Consider the following 17954-nt stretch of genomic DNA (forward strand, 5'->3'; position numbering starts at 1 on the left):
ATATGAAAAAAAAAAAATTGTGGTTTGCATATTTCACGCCCCTCTTTGTAGAAATCTCGTTTGTATTGGACAGATCCTCGGGTATGTAAAACACAGTGAAGTTGCTGATTGGCCAGGTGCCCGGTAGATGATGTCATTCATATGCCGATATGGGAATCCCCTATTGCGAAATTTAGAGCACCCAGTATACACCACTGGATGACTCGATTCTCTTGTCATTTTATAGCTATAGCAGTACAACATTATTGATTTGGCTACGTAAAACGTATAGGGTTGAAATAACGATACCAATGTACGTATTTCATTCATGAGTTATAACCGGACGTATGCTGCTTTATTGAGTACAATTCTTGTGGAATTTAACTCTGATTAACACGTCAACAAACGACGATAATACTGCCAAAACTTGTGAAGAATATCGGTAAGTTACCTTTCCCTGTACCTATCATATGTTCTTTGAAAGTTAAAAACGACAACTTGATTACAACTACCGCCGTACATTACAGCTTGATGGAACGGTAGATTGGGACTGGGGTTTTGGTATAGCCTACACGATATATCATAATTACTAACTTGAGAATCTTCAAACCCTACAATGTGCTTCACCAAATGTCTCATACTTTTAGTAAACTTTACATCGTGTGAATGTGACAGCTAGCAACTTCCTCTTCGTACGGATTATAATGATTTTGACTTTTTTGTTTTGTCTTGCCTGGATGGTCCCTGTTACGTACATACGTTTGATGATTTGTTCATAGTGGTCCACTCCTGAAAACAAGCAGTGCATAATGGAGTGGTTTTTCCGTACGGTTTTTCAAGTCCCAGAGCCACAGGTCGAGACAAAGGCAGAACTTTGGGATCCTGAAAATAGTCCAGATTGGGACAATGAGAAAACGGACCAAAGTTACAAGAAGGCACTGCCTAGAATCAAGAGGTACATATAAGATTAAAATATAGTTCATGTTTATGAAGATATAAATATATATGTATAGGGTAAGGGTTGAGGTATATATCCCGGTGAATGCTGGAAGTTTTTTACTGTTCTGGATTTTCAAACTAATTGCCCTTCAATAACACAAACATACATATATATATATATATATATATATATATATGTATATTGTCACCTGTAACGAAAAATACTAGTTCTGTTTATATATATATATATAGATATATATGTATTTATATATATATATATATATATATATATACATACATATATATTTTATAGTTATAGCAATAAATCAATCCAGACGTCAGATTCTAACAATTACTTCACAGAAATTATAATTCCCTTCAGCTAAATGTTGTAACTTGTTATTTTTGTTTTTATTTTAGAGACATCGAAGAAGTCCTTACTAATCCGCCAGTTGGAAGCTTGGTTGAAGTGGATGAACGGATCAACGATTTAAGCGTGGTAATTTCAACAGTAACATAACAGATATATCATGCATCACGTAGTGCGAAAATTACTACTTTCATACAAAACAAAGTCTTTATCACACTCAAAGCTGGATGAACTGTCTTTGTCACCAGTATGTACTGGAATAAGTCTGATCATTAACATATGAATAACTAGTAAACATATAGCATGTAAACCCTCTTGATGTCTATATGAGTTGGTACCTGTGGTATTAATTGTATATTGTGCACCTCTGAGAGGAGGACTTTGCCTGTTGCATATATTTAATTCGCTTATCGAGCCAGTTATCAAGGGTTCTCACTTTCTGAAGATTTTCTATCAGCAAAACTATGTTTGGTATAATATATATACTTTGATGCATTTGTTGGAACAGTAATGGAATTCAGAGGCTACCATTACAGTTACACTATGCACCAGGTTTTGTTGCCAATATTAATTCTTTCTTCATCACACTGTTCACTTTAAAGGTACATGCTCTTCTAACCGGACCAGAAGATACACCATACGAGGGTGGATTTTTCCATTTTTTGCTAAGATTCCCAGCTAACTACCCACACCAACCACCACGTGTCAAATTTCTGACTACGGGAGGCGGCAATGTGTCCTTTAATCCAAATTTGTACCCAAATGGCAAAGTTTGCATCAACGTAATTGGGTATGTATACTACCAAAATATCTTTCTTTGAATGTCTTCATGTAAAGTTCAAACAACAAGGGGTTGATGTACTGCAGCTTTATGAAATCACAGTTCTGAATTATATAGTAATGCTTTCATGTGTACACTTTTGACCCAGTAAAGATTATTTCGCTGGGTGCAAATAGTATTTTAGTGTCGGGATGACAACCACCCTACAAACCTATTATTTTAAGGGTTGACCTCAAGTTCATCCTTTTGCATTTGGATCACCACCTACTTGTGATCCTATAGAGATTGTCTTAAGGATGTTCACAATTTAATGGAAGGCGATATCACGGTTTACTCTCGTATGTCACATTTGCTTGTCATTACAGTACATGGGGTGCTTCTGCCTGGACACCAGCTCAGTGTCTGTTTACAGTCCTTGAAGCGATTCGTAACGTCATGAACAAAACGCCGTATGACAATGAACCTAATCTAGAATTACCATGGGTAACTTCAATTCCTTCATGTTTGCACTTGTGCACCATACTTAAATTCTTGGCAAATACTAAATAACATATAACAGGTTAAAGGGCCAAAAAGGGCACATGCCCAATGGTATTACTGTGGCAGTAAATGATTATTCTGAATGGTGATGGTGATGATGATGGTGACGGTGGTGGTGATGATGGTGATGACCATGGTGATGATGATGGTGGTGATGACAGTGATGATGATGGTGGTGATGATAGTAATGATGGTGGTAATGATGGAGGTGATGGTGATGGTGGTGGTGATGATGGTGATGATGATGATGAAGATGATGGTGATGATGATGGTGGTCATGGTGATGATGGTGATGTTGGTGGTGATGATGGTGGTCATGGTGATGATGGTTGTGATGATGGTGGTGATGAAGATGATGATGGTGGTCATGGTGATGATGGTGATGATGTTGGTGATGGTGATGATGGTGATGATGATGATGATGATGATGATGGTGGTGGTGATGATGATGGTGGTGATGATGATGGTAGCCAAGGTGATGATGTTGATGGTGGTGATGAAGGTGATGGCGACGGTCGAGTGGTATGGTACAGTCTTCGGTCTGCGAGACGAAGATCCGCTGTTCGATTCCTACCCGATGAGTCTCATAAAAGACGAAACCGGTCGTGAAGTGGAATTATTCTGGTGTGTTTGCCTTTATTAAGTATTATGTATGTTTGATTAATGTTGTAGATAAAGAAAAACAAAGACCATAGGAAACAGTACCGTGACTTTATTTACCACGAGACTCTACGAGTGGCTGTTTGCCAAATGATGGAGGAGAAAGAAAAATTGCCACAAGAGTTACAGTGAGTATATATACATATCAAGACCCTGTAGGAGTAACATTAGGATTAGTGTAGTAGTGTCAGCAAACAGACGTACACTTTATATTGATGCAGCGCACATCACTGTATAAGAGTTATGTTGGTCGCCTTGAACATCCGCGGTTTTCCGTGACCTAAGAGCAAAGCACAGAGAATCAAGCGCATCATGTAGTACTTTAGTGCACTCATAATTAACATTAAAATACAGAAGTAGCCCATATACACTTTCAGAACGCATTTAAGAAATGGGTATGCCTGCTTTGTCAGTGTTGGTATCGCTTAAAATTGGTTTTTGTTCGTATATCAATGTAACAACGATGACGTGAGGCATTATATTAGTTTTGGAATAATGAAGAACCATAGACCCAAAACTGGTACACACGATCTTTGGGGAAAGCTGTTGAACCATTTTGTGTACACACGTGTATGCTGTCTGCTACAATTTACACAGTGTCTTCACTCCAGCCATTTGACATTTAGTGCAAATCTTAAAGGAAGTAACATGAGTGTGACCTGCAGAATATGTGAGAATGAATAAATTATATATATAAATAAATAATAGTTAATAATTTGCCAATATGCATAATTATGTTGATGGGGAATGTATAATATAACAATGCACCCTGTTATTGATGCATGAATGCGCCCAGTCCAATTCGTATACAAGAAATTTCGTTCTTTATGTATACTAAATAATTTTGTTTTGTTTGGCATCTTCACAAAGTCAAGCATCCTTACTCTTGTAGAATAATTTAAAATCTTCCCGACACAGACCTAAATGAAGGAAATTTTGTACAGCAATTTGATCTTCTTTGCAGATCCAAAATGGAAACGATGTTTCTGAAGAAGTTTGACTTCTACATGAGAAGGATTAAAGAGAAAGCAAAGAAACACGATGGAAAAGAAATGATGGTGGTAATAAAAGATATTCTTTGCTCTCGTTTGTTCACCACTTGAATGATAATTAGATATGGCATCAATTTAGTGCATTAATTCATTTCAGAACCTCTCTGAATTAGGGAATATGCTGTGTATTTTATGCTTGCTAAGTGACACTGAGTCCCTTTTTAGACAGAATTGCATCATGATGAAATATGATCATATCAGATGGTCTATGCGTCCATCTTTATTCCAACTGATGATAATTGTGGCAAATCTCATTTTCACATGATATGTACGTCTAGGCCTTAACGATAGAAACAAATTTTGCAGTGGCTACATTTGAATAGATTTTGTGACTTTGAGGTGGTCCAAACTAGACCTACTTAATTGTAAAGAGTATCTGGGGATTGATTGAGGGCTTTCAAAGGACCACCAGGAAGTTAATACTAGCAAATATGCAAGCATTTAGTCGATAATTGGTTTAATGCTAACATATATGTTGATCAATGATAGTGCAGGAATATGCACATATAATTCACTTTTTTGAAAAATATCAGCCACACCGGCAAACTATTTTCCAATAGCCGATCGCTGTTCCAGACACATAGGAGCCTACGCATCGTATCCTACACATTCAAAAACAAAGTTTCTTAGTTGCGGTAAAGTCACATAAGATGTTGCCGAGCCTATCATGAAAAGTGTCTGCAGCCTGCACCGTTAATTCGCCAAATACAGTGAAGGTTTGAGGTCGTGGAGGGGCAAAACATACTGACTACTCAGCTCTCGCTGGTGTATGGTCTGCAAGCACTGCAAGATAGGCCTGAATTCACTGCAAGATAGGCCTGCATTAAACAATATAGATATGTCAATTGACAATTTGACAGTTTCAAATGATCTAAACCTCTACAATTTAAATGAATATTAAAACACATGTTGTCACTTGACGTGAAACTGAATGAAAGGGGTTTATTGTAATGAAAGCAATCATTAGTTGTTTTTTACATGAGTTTCATTTTCACTCTCGCAGACTGTCTATGGACACATACGTGGTCACTTTAATTACAAACAGATACGGGTGAAACTGCTAGAGATCAAGAGCAAGCTAGATCAACGTAAGAGAGAAGAGCAACCGGCCTCAGAGATGGATCAAACAGAGGCAGGAATGGAGCAGCTGACGATTGAAGATGAACAAGCGACTGATGTCAAAGAAGAGCAAACGGCTGATGTAAAAGAATTAGAGCAACCGGCCTCAGAGATGGATCAAACAGAGGCAGGAATGGAGCAGCTGACGATTGAAGAAGAACAAGCGACTGATGTCAAAGAAGAGCAAACGGCTGATAACAAAGAAGCAACCGCAAGGTGAAGAACTCTAAAGAACCGCAAAACTGACAAGGACTAGATTTTATTCAACTGAATGAAGCAGATAATCGGTCAAACCACCAAGTGGTGTGCACAGGGTTTCAGAAGTGGCACCGTGAGGCGGGGTGAAGGATTCCAATTTTCCCCGACTTATTTTTGTAGGGAAATGTACTTTTAGGGATGGGTGTTAGGAGGGTCAATTATTCAGAAAATGAGGGGTGTGGCTTGAGTACTTTGAGAGTTTAGCTGTGAGGTTTTTGAGTGTATATTAGACGCTTGTGGTTGAGATAACCGTGATAATTGCATGGCTGACTCATGGTGTGGTGATCTGCTGCATTATTTAATCATATTTCCACTTTGTCAATTGGGTATATCATAATTGCTGTGGACAGTCAAATCAGTTCCAAGGAATGTCAAGTTTTACAATGGTGGGTCAGGGTTTCTAATGCAATATGTTTGTTTGGGGTAATATTTCAATGGAAGATTGATTGCTTTTTCTTAACTATTTAATTACAATAAGTGTGCAAGGAAGCATATTGTCTATTGTTTTATTCATGTTAATTTTATTTTGTTTAGAGGCGGCTCCATTATTGCTCCATTACTGTTTTGTAAACTGCTAGTTCATCATGATAAGTGCGTGCCGGGTGGTGGAATGTATTGCAGCTAAACATTTTGAGGGGTTTTCTGTTGTCATTTGCTTGACTTGTCCCACCCAAGGTCGCCACTCCAGGCCCCCAGATAGTGCTTTACAACAGTAAATATGCCGTTGCCCTGGAGAATGGATTTCTGTACGTTGTTCACTATATACTGGGAGCAAAGTTCTTGAATCAAAACTCACTCTGATGGAACTTTTAAAATAATCTCGCTTAGTGCAACACAAAGCTCTTTTAAAGTTTTCCTGTGCCAGCCTCAGTATAAAGTCACTAGCTAAACAGTATAAAGCTCCCAGCACACTTTGTTATTAAACTCACACGCACGCCCTACATACTAAACAGAAGAGGAAATGCAAAGTTATAACAGACTCAAATCAAAGAGTCAGTCAATTTCTAAATCTGGGAGTGCATTTATGTTTATTTTTATGCAACCGCTGGTGTATAATGGCATATTTCATCATCTTGGGCCCATGTTTGCATAGACTAGTGCCTTTATATTCTTTCATGCTAACAAGGTCACAAAGACACCTTCTATCATGACTTATTAATTTTTACTTCCAATAATTTTAATGGATGTTAGATTTGATGTTATACATCAATTTAATCACAGGAAAGAGTGGCACAGTTAATAGTTTATACAATTAACACTGACATTTATGTGAATTGATTTAATCTGCAGTAGGTGTTTGGGATACTACAACTCTCCACACACGATAATTTCAGCTGACAAAAATCGGTGCTATCTGCATGTACACCAAGTTTGTCAGTGAACAACAACTTTTTTTGTCAGCAGAACTTGAAATACTGGGGGTTTTTTGGGGGGGGGGGGCTGAGGAGCAGAATGGCTTACCAAATTGATTAGGCACATTGAAATGATTGAGGAGGATGGAATTTGGCTCTGAGACTAGATTCTCAGGATAGATTAGGTTCGGAAGAGGAATGATGATCAAATAGTAAAAGTGGGGGTGGTAAAAATGTTTAATTAAATAGCGTCACCTTATTTGGCTGCAGTTATCAATTTGATATGACGTAAAAAAGGCAAAATTGGGCTGCCCTAGATGGAATAATTTGGTCTTACTAAGTTTTCATCCTTATTACGCAGACTGCATTTTAATACTTGACATATTCCATGATTACGCAGGTCTCTTTTTGTCTGTTACACCGACTGCGTTGTATTTCTTTATGTTATTCCTAATTTGACTCCAGTAAATTATAAGCAGCTTATAATTTCCCTGACAATGACATTTACTCAGTCTAACCATCATTTTCCACTTTCCCATGTTATTTTCATCATCCTGTAATTGGTATCCTAAATTTGAAGAAAACATTCTACATGTTGAAAAAGACAAAAACATTGTTTTCCTCACAAGAAATTTTTCAGCGGAAAGTTATCAACAGAAAGTACCGTGTGCGTAGTATAACTGAAACCAGTTGATTGACCACTAGTGAGCAGGATTTGCATTTTATCTCAAACAATCTGACGACATCCAACTTTCGAGCTGTAGTTAGGCCTAAATTGCTTTCCTTAGGCATTGGACGAAATTTCAGGAAACTTTAAAGGTATCATTTATTACATTTTTTGTTAATGATTAGTACATGTCCTCACTGAGATTCTTACAAAAAGAAATTGACCATTCGCGTAGTTGTGCCCTTGCAATTGCATTAAGTGTATACCTTGCTACTGTAGTGTAGGCATGGACTAACTTAGGCCCAACGTTAGACTAAGCCTGCCTAACCCTGCTTTAGTAGGATAAGCATGAAGTAAGTTGACAACGATACCTCTGAAAACTATTCTGATTTTCTTCATACTAGTTACCGAAAATATGAAATCAGTGTGACCCTTTTATGGTAGATGAAAAAGCGAGCCATTCTGCTTCATTATTAGTCGAACTCGTGGTTACCTTTCCTTTTTTACGCAGTGACCGCACGAGCTTCAATTTCACAGCATGTACTACACGCCGATGATAAGCGTAAGTATCCGGCGAGGCGTCAAGTACAAATGTTCATATCACCGAAATAAATACATGTAGTAGTAGTAGTAAGTTGAGTCTCGTCTATTCGACCTGCTCAGTGATTTACCTCCGCCACGTATCACGATCTTGCGCAAGGTTTATTGCGTCCTCGAAATTGTTAATATTAATGTCCTTGAATTGCGACTTTATTTTTCCAAGCAAGGTAGTCACGGGCCTTCCAACTGGTTTAGCAGTATGTCTCAGTGCTTCCCTTTAAGCAACCTTTGCTGGAGCGTCTTCCTGGAGTCTTGCTACATGACCGAAAAATCGCAATCTTCTATGTGCGACTATCGATGACCAAGGTGTTTGGTTGGTTTCGTTGTATTGCTCATCATTTGATAACCAATTATTATTGGTCCATCTAATGTTGAGAATATTTCGAAGTAGTCTCCTTTGAAATGTGTCAATTTTGCGATCAAGATCCTTCGTTGTGCCCCACAGTTCGCAATTGTACAAAAAATACTCTTTAATAAAGTCTCAAAAATCCTAAGCTTAATGTTCCGGCTTATGTTTTTGCTTTTAAAAATGCTTGACAATGTGTTGAAAGCACCGTTGGTTATACCAATTCTTCTGTTAATGTCTTCTTCGGTCCCCAGCAAGCTTCCGACAAGCTTCCAGCAAGCTTCCAATAAATACCTGTGGTTCCATAAAAATATTTTAATTCCTAGGCTATGGGTTCCCTTTACCGAAAATGGCGTCGAGATTATGGAACGCCAAAATAATGGCTAAAGAACCATACGTGGTGATGCTATGGGTGTCGCACCACAATTAACTTTTCCATCGACTTACACACTAAACTCGTCACTTTCAAGATCTGCCAAAGCATCTGAGATCTTGGCCTATCATGGCACTAGCAAATTTCAATATCATAATCAGTCTAGGTCTCAGCTAGAAGAGAAGCAAGTTTAGCCTTCTGAACCCCAACCCTTCCATCTGCTCGCCCGGAGTAATATCAACATTTAACCAATAGCTTTTCTGGTTTATATCACCTTCAATCCTCCCTATTTTCACACTATCTGTACTTCATATTTGCTCTTTCACATAAAGGCAAAAAGAAACAATGATGGTAACTGATAATATGCTTAAACCTGCATTACATTCGGTCGTTTAATTCTCTTTTTCCGACAATGGTTAACTTTTTGAGAAGATATATCACTACTCTAATCGTGGTATGGTACCTATTAAAGCGGTGACAGTCGCAGGATTCAATACGTGGTGAAATAAGGAGAAGAAAGCTACATTTCCCCGCAGATTTAGATAGAGGCATTAACCTTTGTGGAAAAGCCAAAAAAGCGAATGAGGGCTCCCACTAAGGACGCGTTGAAGAGGACAAGTTCGATCTATATATAATTAACGCAATTAATAATTAAATAATCTATCATTATTAATCTATAAATTATTTCCTTATATCATGGACGTCAATCCTCGGGGGTCACGCCCCCCATATTTCGATGGGTGTAGGACACACTATCAATCCGGCCACCCCCCCCCCCACACACACACGCACACTTGGAAAAAGAGTAGTGTCGTGGCTCTATTTGGCAAGGGTACACATCTCAGGATTCATATCACCGAATATTAGAAGTTCACTTCTATGAAAAGTGACCGAGATTTTTCACATCGGTAGAAATTGCAACTTTGTCTGTTTGTCGCGACTAGCGAAACTTGAGATTGAAACCACAAGCTGTTTGCGGATAACGGTGCGGCCTGACCCTACAACTAGTTCCCCTACAAACTAGTTCAAGCAGTCTGCCCTCTATTCGAAGAAGCGCGAAAATAGAACTTCCGAGTGTTGTAACCTGTATATGACCGTGTGACCACGTTATCACGACCACAGAATAGGATGTTAGTAAGGTAGGTAGTTTCTAACTATTATCTGCTGATATCTGTAATATTCTTGTAAATAGGCCTTGAATTCTTAGGCGCTTTTGTGGGGACTGAATAGGTATTTTTTTATTCGACACGACTGTAACAACAAACATGGTATAGCATGGAAGAGTGATATACGGTATGTCTGATCGGTCCGCTTGTATCTTTGTATTTTCTGGGATCGATGGTTGTGTCTAACGCTTCTGTTACACCCCATTCGAAACTAGGTCAGATTACCGGCATGAGACGTTTTTGTGCGCCAGTCTTCAACCGGGCACTGCAACATTTTCGTTTAAGTGCAAGACACACGGCGCGCCATACTTCTCCTGCTGCATGTAGGCTGAGGTTAGTTCCAAGGTGTTTCGACAACAGAGAAGTTGACCTGTGACGTACTTCCGTTTTCAAGAGCCCTCTCTAGTATTCCTATTGCAATGGCGCGAAATGGAAAGTGTAAATTACTTGTACAAGTTGTTGATGACGGCTACTCAGGCTGAAGATTAACCTGAAGATGACGGCAACTGGGCAGCATGGGTTTGAAGCCTGGACGTAAAGATTAGACCTAAATGTATTCTCTTGACTTGAACTTTCAACGTTTGAGAAAATTATATGAGCCAGGCTTTGTTGCAGGTTGTAGCTGCCACAGCTTAGGCCCCAAGACGTAGCCTAAGGTACTGTAGGCCTAACGGCATAACCGTTAGCCTAATGGTTGGTGAATTACTCTGTTGAACAGCTTGCATTGATACTAGGCCTCCACCAGTGGCGTAACCAGAGGGGGTTGCAGGGGGCAAAAGCCCCCGCTCTCAAATGTCTAACCCCCCTGCTGTGTGTTTGTGCTACAAAATGTACAAATTTTAGGAAGTAAATTAGACTTGGTTTATTATGAGGAAATTGTGTCAACTGTTACGGGCTAGAGGTTAAAAGTTGACCCCTAATTAATCCTGATTTCACAATAAAGTGGGATAATAATGACAGTATCCGCTATAACAAGGGAACATGTTGCGGTTTTCAGTTCTACTTCTGTAAGGAGTCAAAATTCTTTAGACTACTCGAATTTCAAATAATATTTTTGTAATTGGACAATGTAAAAAAGTGTTTTAAACTGGATTAAATCGCCCGTTTTCTCTTACCTCTTCAGATTTTAAAGGGGGGGGGGCAGAGACGTCCATCAGTGAAGAATTTAGGGGGCATGCTCCATAAACCATCGGTCTCACGGACCATCGGTTCTCGGAAATTCGGTCTTGCAGACCTTCGGTCTCGTGGAATTCCCCTGGACGGGGTATGTTGTGTATTGTCAGGACAGGAGGGATATGTCGTAATGGAATTGGTGGGTAAGCTTGCACGGTTTTGTGAAAACTTACAGCGGTTTGCCTGAGAAAGTTGTACTTGCAAGAAGTGTGAATGGGTTAAGAATGCTTTGGACAAGCACTTTAAGCATTGTAATCGGGTCTGAGTGTTTATGTCTTCAGATTTTTCTCTCCTATAGGGTCCTTGGGAATTGAGTGCCCCTCCTGATCCTTATTTTTCTACCAAACTAAACTAATAATAACAATAAATACGTTCAGATAGGCACTACGTTAGGTCTACAGAAGTCTGGTAGAAGCTAATTTCAGTATTCAAGGTGCCAGTGAACTGTCAATCTAAGTTTACTTAAAGTAACTTATTTCTTCTTGGTAATTTGTTTGGCCATAATAAAAGTCTGTTCAGGTGATGCAGAATTTATTCAGCAGGTGGTTCAAGTCCACCAACAGATAAGATTAAGCCACTCAGTGTCCAAGAAGAATTTGATCATTTGTGCATGTGACTTAATTGCTATAGAAAAAAAGGCTAATCCCATGATAGAAATTTTGTTTGGCAATTTGGCAAATCAATCAATGAATATTCTGACATTTCTAACAGAGGAGTTTTGTCTGTGAATGTGTGATATAATTTTTTTTGGTTCATCTTGGGTCACCATACACTTGGAAGTGCAATTCCAGTACAAAAAGGTCTCTTAATTTACAGTTAACTTGATACAACAATGTAAAAAAAATTGTGTAAAATTCTTCAACAACACATAAGACAGTGCCCGCCTTTTTAAACAAGAAAACTGGGAGCTGATGTTGTTAAAGCTCACTACCAGCTGCTTTTGATTGGCAACAAAACCTTGGCGGAGTGTGTACGTTAGGTCTAAAGAAAATTGCAGCAGCTCAGTCCAGCAAACTTGGAAGGATCAAAAACATTGCCTGCTTCAGGAAGGACAAAGAGTGTAGGAACTTCTAACAAGCAGATAAAACTTATTTATTTTATATTTCTTTGTTACACATACAATGCAAGAATCATAACATACTTAACAATGTGAAGTTTTTATCTGGTACACAAGAGGTACAAACAAACCCACTGACAGGAATCTGGGGGTGGGGCAGGTGCACTCTATAAGGTCTTGTCCCACAGTTTCCCAGACCTTGAGCAAATTTTCAAATACACAACTAGAAATACAAATTTCCCAAAGGGGATGGGTGGGGGGGGGGGGAAGCCCTTGTTCCCTCTCCCAGGTTTTCCTCAAAAACCATTACTTGGAAATAGGCTTACTAAAGCTTCACCATATTACGTATAGGGGCTTAATAAAACCACAATTTCCTCTAATGGACAGAGGCACCTTCCTTATTGTATTCTCCCTGGTACCCACTTCAGACCCAACATCATGCTTTCACTTGTAGAGCTGCATAATATCTAATTGTGATGGAAGAAGAGGCTCTGTATATATAGCCCAGATGAACAAGCATCAGGCCACATATTCAAGAAACTGATCTAGGCTGGTAGAAGTGTTGTATAGGATCAAATCACATTGTGACATTTGTAAAAAAATTGCAGTTTTTGCTATATTCATCGTGAAGTTAGGAACAAGATTATATAAGGAATTATGGAAAGACACTTGAGCATTTTGTCTATAATGAGCTTTGTCCTGACTCCAATCCTCTGAAACATGACAGGTGATATTTTCCCACAAACAGAACAATAAGAAACTACATACAGCTGGCACTATGTAAAGGCAGGTTTTCACAATTTCATCAACTCAATCTAGAAGAAAAAGTGAAGGCATGGCAAAGTGAAGACAACCATGATTGTTTTTTTCTTCGCAAGTGCTCAGACAAGCCAAAACAAACAGCTATCTCAGATGTGCGGATCCATATGTAAATTTAGTGGTTTTCCATACTGGCGTGCCCTTCCAAAAGTATGATGACTCAGGGGAGAGAAGTTGCAAAGATAACGCAGAAACAAAAGATTAACGGTTTACTTGGATAATTTAATATCTCAACTGGAGCAACGGTTTACTTGAATAAATTAACAACTCAACTGGAGCAAACTAAATATAAAATATAAAGCATAATTTACTTACAAGTCACAAGCTCACTACATATGAATCAAACGTACTCACTCGCTCACAAGTCTTGGCCGATCAACCATCCGTACTCACTGCCTCATTCATAAGCTCTGCCAAATCTTTTCATACACAAGAAAGTTCTATCACACCACACGCACACACTCACACCAGATGCACTCACGCACCACAAACAGCGCGCCGCGCCTGATACGTTTGAAACCTCTGTTACGTAATTAAACAGCGATGCGTCGCTTACAAGCGCACCATAGCCTAACGCTACACTATATACATGTACGCCCACACAAGAATACGCCTATCGTTACAATCGCTCATTTACACATAGAAAGCCCAAAACACAAGGTATTGTCCAAGACACAGATGATAGGGATGACATGGATGATGACAGCTATGACACCAGAGAAAGCACTGCTTTCATGTTCATCCATCAGACCAGCCAGCAACAACTGCTTTTAAAGCGTTATAGAGACATGGTACTCATTGATGCCACCCACAAGACCACAAAATGTGCTCTGCCTGTTCTTGGTATTTGTGAGGACCAAGGTTGGTTATAGTCCTGTGGCTGAATTCATCACAGAGAATGAAACAACTGTTGTGATAACAGAGGCCCTTGACATAATCAAAGATGGAACCTTGAATGGAACCCCAAGTTCTTCATGCTTGACTATTCCGAACAAGAATACCAAGCACTGCATGCAGTGTTTCCAGGTACACAGAAGTTTTTATATGCCTTTCAAATGGAACAGGCATGGTTGCATTGGAGCAAGGAAAGTAAGTTAACTCAACCCTACACAAAGTTATTAGTACTTTTCTTTTTAAAATTTTTTAGCAAAGCCGCACAGCAAGAGGTTCCTAGTTTGATTCCTGGTCATTGCACCTGTGTTATGTCCTTATGCAAAGCATATATGATCTCTTTGCCGACAAAGTTGGTGAAGAGGGGACATAACACCGATACTGTTCATCTGTTCATTTGTCTGTTGGTCCATTTGTCTCTCTGTATGTTCACACGTTAGCCGTCCTTCTGTATGTAAATCTGTCAGATCAACCTCCACAAAGCGTCTGGAAAAGAAGTAAAGAAAAACAATAGTGTCAATAGAATGGAGTGGAAATATAATAGACTTTAATAACATTTGATTTGGTTAATAGGTAAGCCCTATTTGGTGTCTATGGGAAAAAAGTTGTGCATGTTTCTTTTAGAAACTTATGTCAGACTAAAATAAAGGCTAGGTGTGTTGAATTGCAATAGAGTGAGTAAAGGTTGTAATTAAGGTTGGACTGACTAAATGGTTAGAAGTATATTTGGTAGATCAGTGGATGGCAAAAGGTGGGTGGGGTTAGTAGGTGAATGAATGGAGGTATGTGAATGGTGTGTTAGATGAATTGGGTATGGTAGATTAATGGGGCACAGTGAGGAATAAAGCATTGGATTAATGGAGCATGGGAAGTGAATGAATGATGACTTGGTATTACATTCTGAGGGTTTCACTGAGGTTAGTGTCAAGGTGTTTCGACAACACAGCTTGTTGAGGCTAGTTTCAAGGTGTTTCGACAACAATACTTGGTAATGCATTCTGAGGGTTTCAATGAGGCTATAGTGTCAAGGTGTTTCAACAACACAGCTAGTTGAGGCTAGTGTCAAGGTGTTTCGACAACAAAACTTTGTATTGCATTCTGAGGGGTTTCACTGAGGTTAGTGTCAAGGTGTTTCGACAACACAGCTAGTTGAAGTAGTTTCAAGGTGTTTCGACAACAATACTTGGTAATGCATTCTGAGGGTTTAATTGAGGTTAGTGTCAAGGTGTTTCGACAACAGAGCTAGCTCAGCTAGGCTAGGTTCAAGGTGTTTCGACAACAAAACTTGGTATTGCATTCTGAGGGTTTCACTGAGATTAGTGTCAAGGTGTTTCGACAACGCAGCTAGTTTAGGCTAGTTTTAGGGTGTTCTGACAACAAAGAGATTAGTGTCAAGGTGTTTCGACAACGCAGCTAGTTTCAGGGTGTTTCGACAACTCAGCTAGTTGGTCAAGGTGTTTCGATAACGCAACTAGTTGAGACTAGGTTCAAGGTGTTTCGACAACAAAGAGATTAGTGTCAAGGTGTTTCGACAACGCAGCTAGTTGAGGCTAGTTTGAAGGTGTTTTGACAACAAAACTTGGTATTGCATTCTGAGGGGTTTCACTGAGGTTAGTGTCAAGGTGTTTCGACAACACAGCTAGTTGAAGTAGTTTCAAGGTTTTTCGACAACAATACTTGGTAATGCATTCTGAGGGTTTAATTGAACTAGTGTCAAGGTGTTTCGACAACAGAGCTAGCTCAGCTAGGCTAGGTTCAAGGTGTTTCGACAACAAAACTTGGTATTGCATTCTGAGGGTTTCACTGAGATTAGTGTCAAGGTGTTTCGACAATGCAGCTAGTTTAGGCTAGTTTTAGGGTGTTCTGACAACAAAGAGATTAGTGTCAAGGTGTTTCGACAACGCAGCTAGTTTCAGGGTGTTTCGACAACGCAGCTAGTTGGTCAAGGTGTTTCGATAACGCAGCTAGTTGAGACTAGGTTCAAGGTGTTTCGACAACAAAGAGATTAGTGTCAAGGTGTTTCGACAACGCAGCTAGTTGAGGCTAGTTTGAAGGTGTTTTGACAACAAAACTTGGTATTGCATTCTGAGGGGTTTCACTGAGGTTAGTGTCAAGGTGTTTCGACAACACAGCTAGTTGAAGTAGTTTCAAGGTGTTTCGACAACAATACTTGGTAATGCATTCTGAGGGTTTAATTGAGGTTAGTGTCAAGGTGTTTCGACAACAGAGCTAGCTCAGCTAGGCTAGGTTCAAGGTGTTTCGACAACAAAACTTGGTATTGCATTCTGAGGGTTTCACTGAGATTAGTGTCAAGGTGTTTCGACAACGCAGCTAGTTTCAGGGTGTTTCGACAACGCAGCTAGTTGGTCAAGGTGTTTCGATAACGAAGCTAGTTGAGACTAGGTTCAAGGTGTTTCGACAACAAAGAGATTAGTGTCAAGGTGTTTCGACAACGCAGCTAGTTGAGGCTAGTTTGAAGGTGTTTTGACAACAAAACTTGGTATTGCATTCTGAGGGGTTTCACTGAGGTTAGTGTCAAGGTGTTTCGACAACACAGCGAGTTGAGGCTAGTTTCAGGGTGTTTCGACAACAAAACTTGGTATTGCATTCTGAGGGTTTCACCAGGACACAGTGATTCAAACACTTGGAATTCCATGAAGGGTGTTTCGACACCACATCACAGACACAGTGATTCAGACACCTGGTACAGCGCACTGAGTGTTTCGTGTACCATCTTTACCTAGGGCCTAGATCTGAGGGTTTCGCTTACCTTAGTGATGCAAACAGTTAGTACCGCACACTGAATGTTTCGTTTTCCATCATTTGTTGACTTGATTTTATGCATTTCGTTTTAAAAATGCTCTAAAAGTAACTAGCATCTTCATCTCTATCCCCAACACATCCCAAAACTCCACAATACGATCAGCGAATCTGAAACGGAAGTGACGTTAGAGGTCACCTAGCTGTGTTGTCGAAACACCTTGGAACTAACCTCAGCCGCTGCATGTATTTGCGATGAAATCAAAACTTCGACCAAACACACAACCATAAAATGGAATTCGACACTTTCATAAAAAGGAAGGGGAAACACTTCGAATGCGAAATATGTGGAAACAGGTTGGCAACAGGTATATCAGGAATAAACCTTATGTCAATGCTTCTGTCTTTGGGAGATGGTTATCTTCCCGTTTGTATTAAGTCGGATGGTTTGGTGCACTTGATTTAATCCCATATTATCGTTGGTAGCATTTGTGCGAAACAGCCTACAGTAGCTGATACTGTGACATTTGCCAAGTATTTAGTATAAGTTAGGTTTAGTTGGCTCGCAAAGAATGTCACGCAATATGTTTGGACACTTGGAGAGATACTGCAGGAATAAAGGTGTCGGAAGAAAGCATCCTGGTGCATGCTTTATTCAATTTCTCCATGATCCTAAACTATAACCAGGTCTGCTGTATAGACCCAACTATAGCACGCAGTATCATGGAAAAGTTTCTTGAGATTATGTAATCGACCTGCCTTGGTCATAAAATGACTTCCTTTTACCAAATAGTCTGCATTGCCTGCCACATATTTTTGCTTGTATGAGGGTCTAGGTGTGACACTGTATGATTAAATTCACTGTAGACATAAATGTATTTCCACACAGTGTTTACACAAAGAAAAGAGCCTAGTGGTGTTAAGAAGATATGCAGGCTTTTTGTAAAGCCTGAGTTCGATTTACAGCCGTGGCAGGTCGATTATGTAATCACAAAACTTACCTAGCTATAGCGTGATATAATTTGAGCCAATAAAGTAGATTTTTAATAGCC

General features: G+C 39.4%; 3 protein-coding genes across 29 annotated transcripts in view; 2 read left to right on the forward strand and 1 right to left on the reverse strand.

Moving 5' to 3' along the window:
* The window catches only part of LOC139967045 (speckle targeted PIP5K1A-regulated poly(A) polymerase-like), an 83516-nt gene extending 74545 nt beyond the window's left edge, over nucleotides 1–8971 (reverse strand). For 5 of the 8 annotated variants that reach the window (XM_071970690.1, XM_071970697.1, XM_071970688.1 and 2 more), the window contains exon 1: nucleotides 739–864. In XM_071970690.1, the coding sequence (XP_071826791.1) occupies nucleotides 739–787 (49 nt within the window). In that variant the 5' untranslated portion in view covers nucleotides 788–864. The other 3 variants (XM_071970691.1, XM_071970695.1, XM_071970693.1) reach the window with 3 other exon arrangements.
* Nucleotides 789–6841, forward strand: LOC139967047 (ubiquitin-conjugating enzyme E2 Z-like). Its single transcript, XM_071970698.1, has 7 exons — nucleotides 789–934; nucleotides 1339–1417; nucleotides 1891–2078; nucleotides 2435–2552; nucleotides 3282–3397; nucleotides 4234–4330; nucleotides 5325–6841. Exons 1-7 carry the CDS (start codon nucleotides 789–791, stop codon nucleotides 5658–5660), a joined length of 1080 nt encoding a protein of 359 aa, XP_071826799.1. The 3' UTR covers nucleotides 5661–6841.
* Nucleotides 8972–10152: 1181 nt separating the features above from the next.
* LOC139967050 (speckle targeted PIP5K1A-regulated poly(A) polymerase-like) overlaps nucleotides 10153–17954 on the forward strand; it is a 59403-nt gene continuing 51601 nt past the window's right edge. For 18 of the 20 annotated variants that reach the window (XM_071970715.1, XM_071970716.1, XM_071970706.1 and 15 more), the window contains exon 1: nucleotides 17129–17270. In XM_071970715.1, coding sequence (XP_071826816.1) covers nucleotides 17195–17270 — 76 coding nt within the window. In that variant the 5' untranslated portion in view covers nucleotides 17129–17194. Of the gene's footprint in view, nucleotides 10176–17128; nucleotides 17271–17954 lie in introns of those variants that run through there. The other 2 variants (XM_071970726.1, XM_071970725.1) reach the window with 2 other exon arrangements.

This window comes from Apostichopus japonicus, chromosome 4 (genome assembly GCF_037975245.1).
Source record: "Apostichopus japonicus isolate 1M-3 chromosome 4, ASM3797524v1, whole genome shotgun sequence".
Taxonomy (NCBI): Eukaryota; Metazoa; Echinodermata; class Holothuroidea; order Aspidochirotida; family Stichopodidae; genus Apostichopus; species Apostichopus japonicus.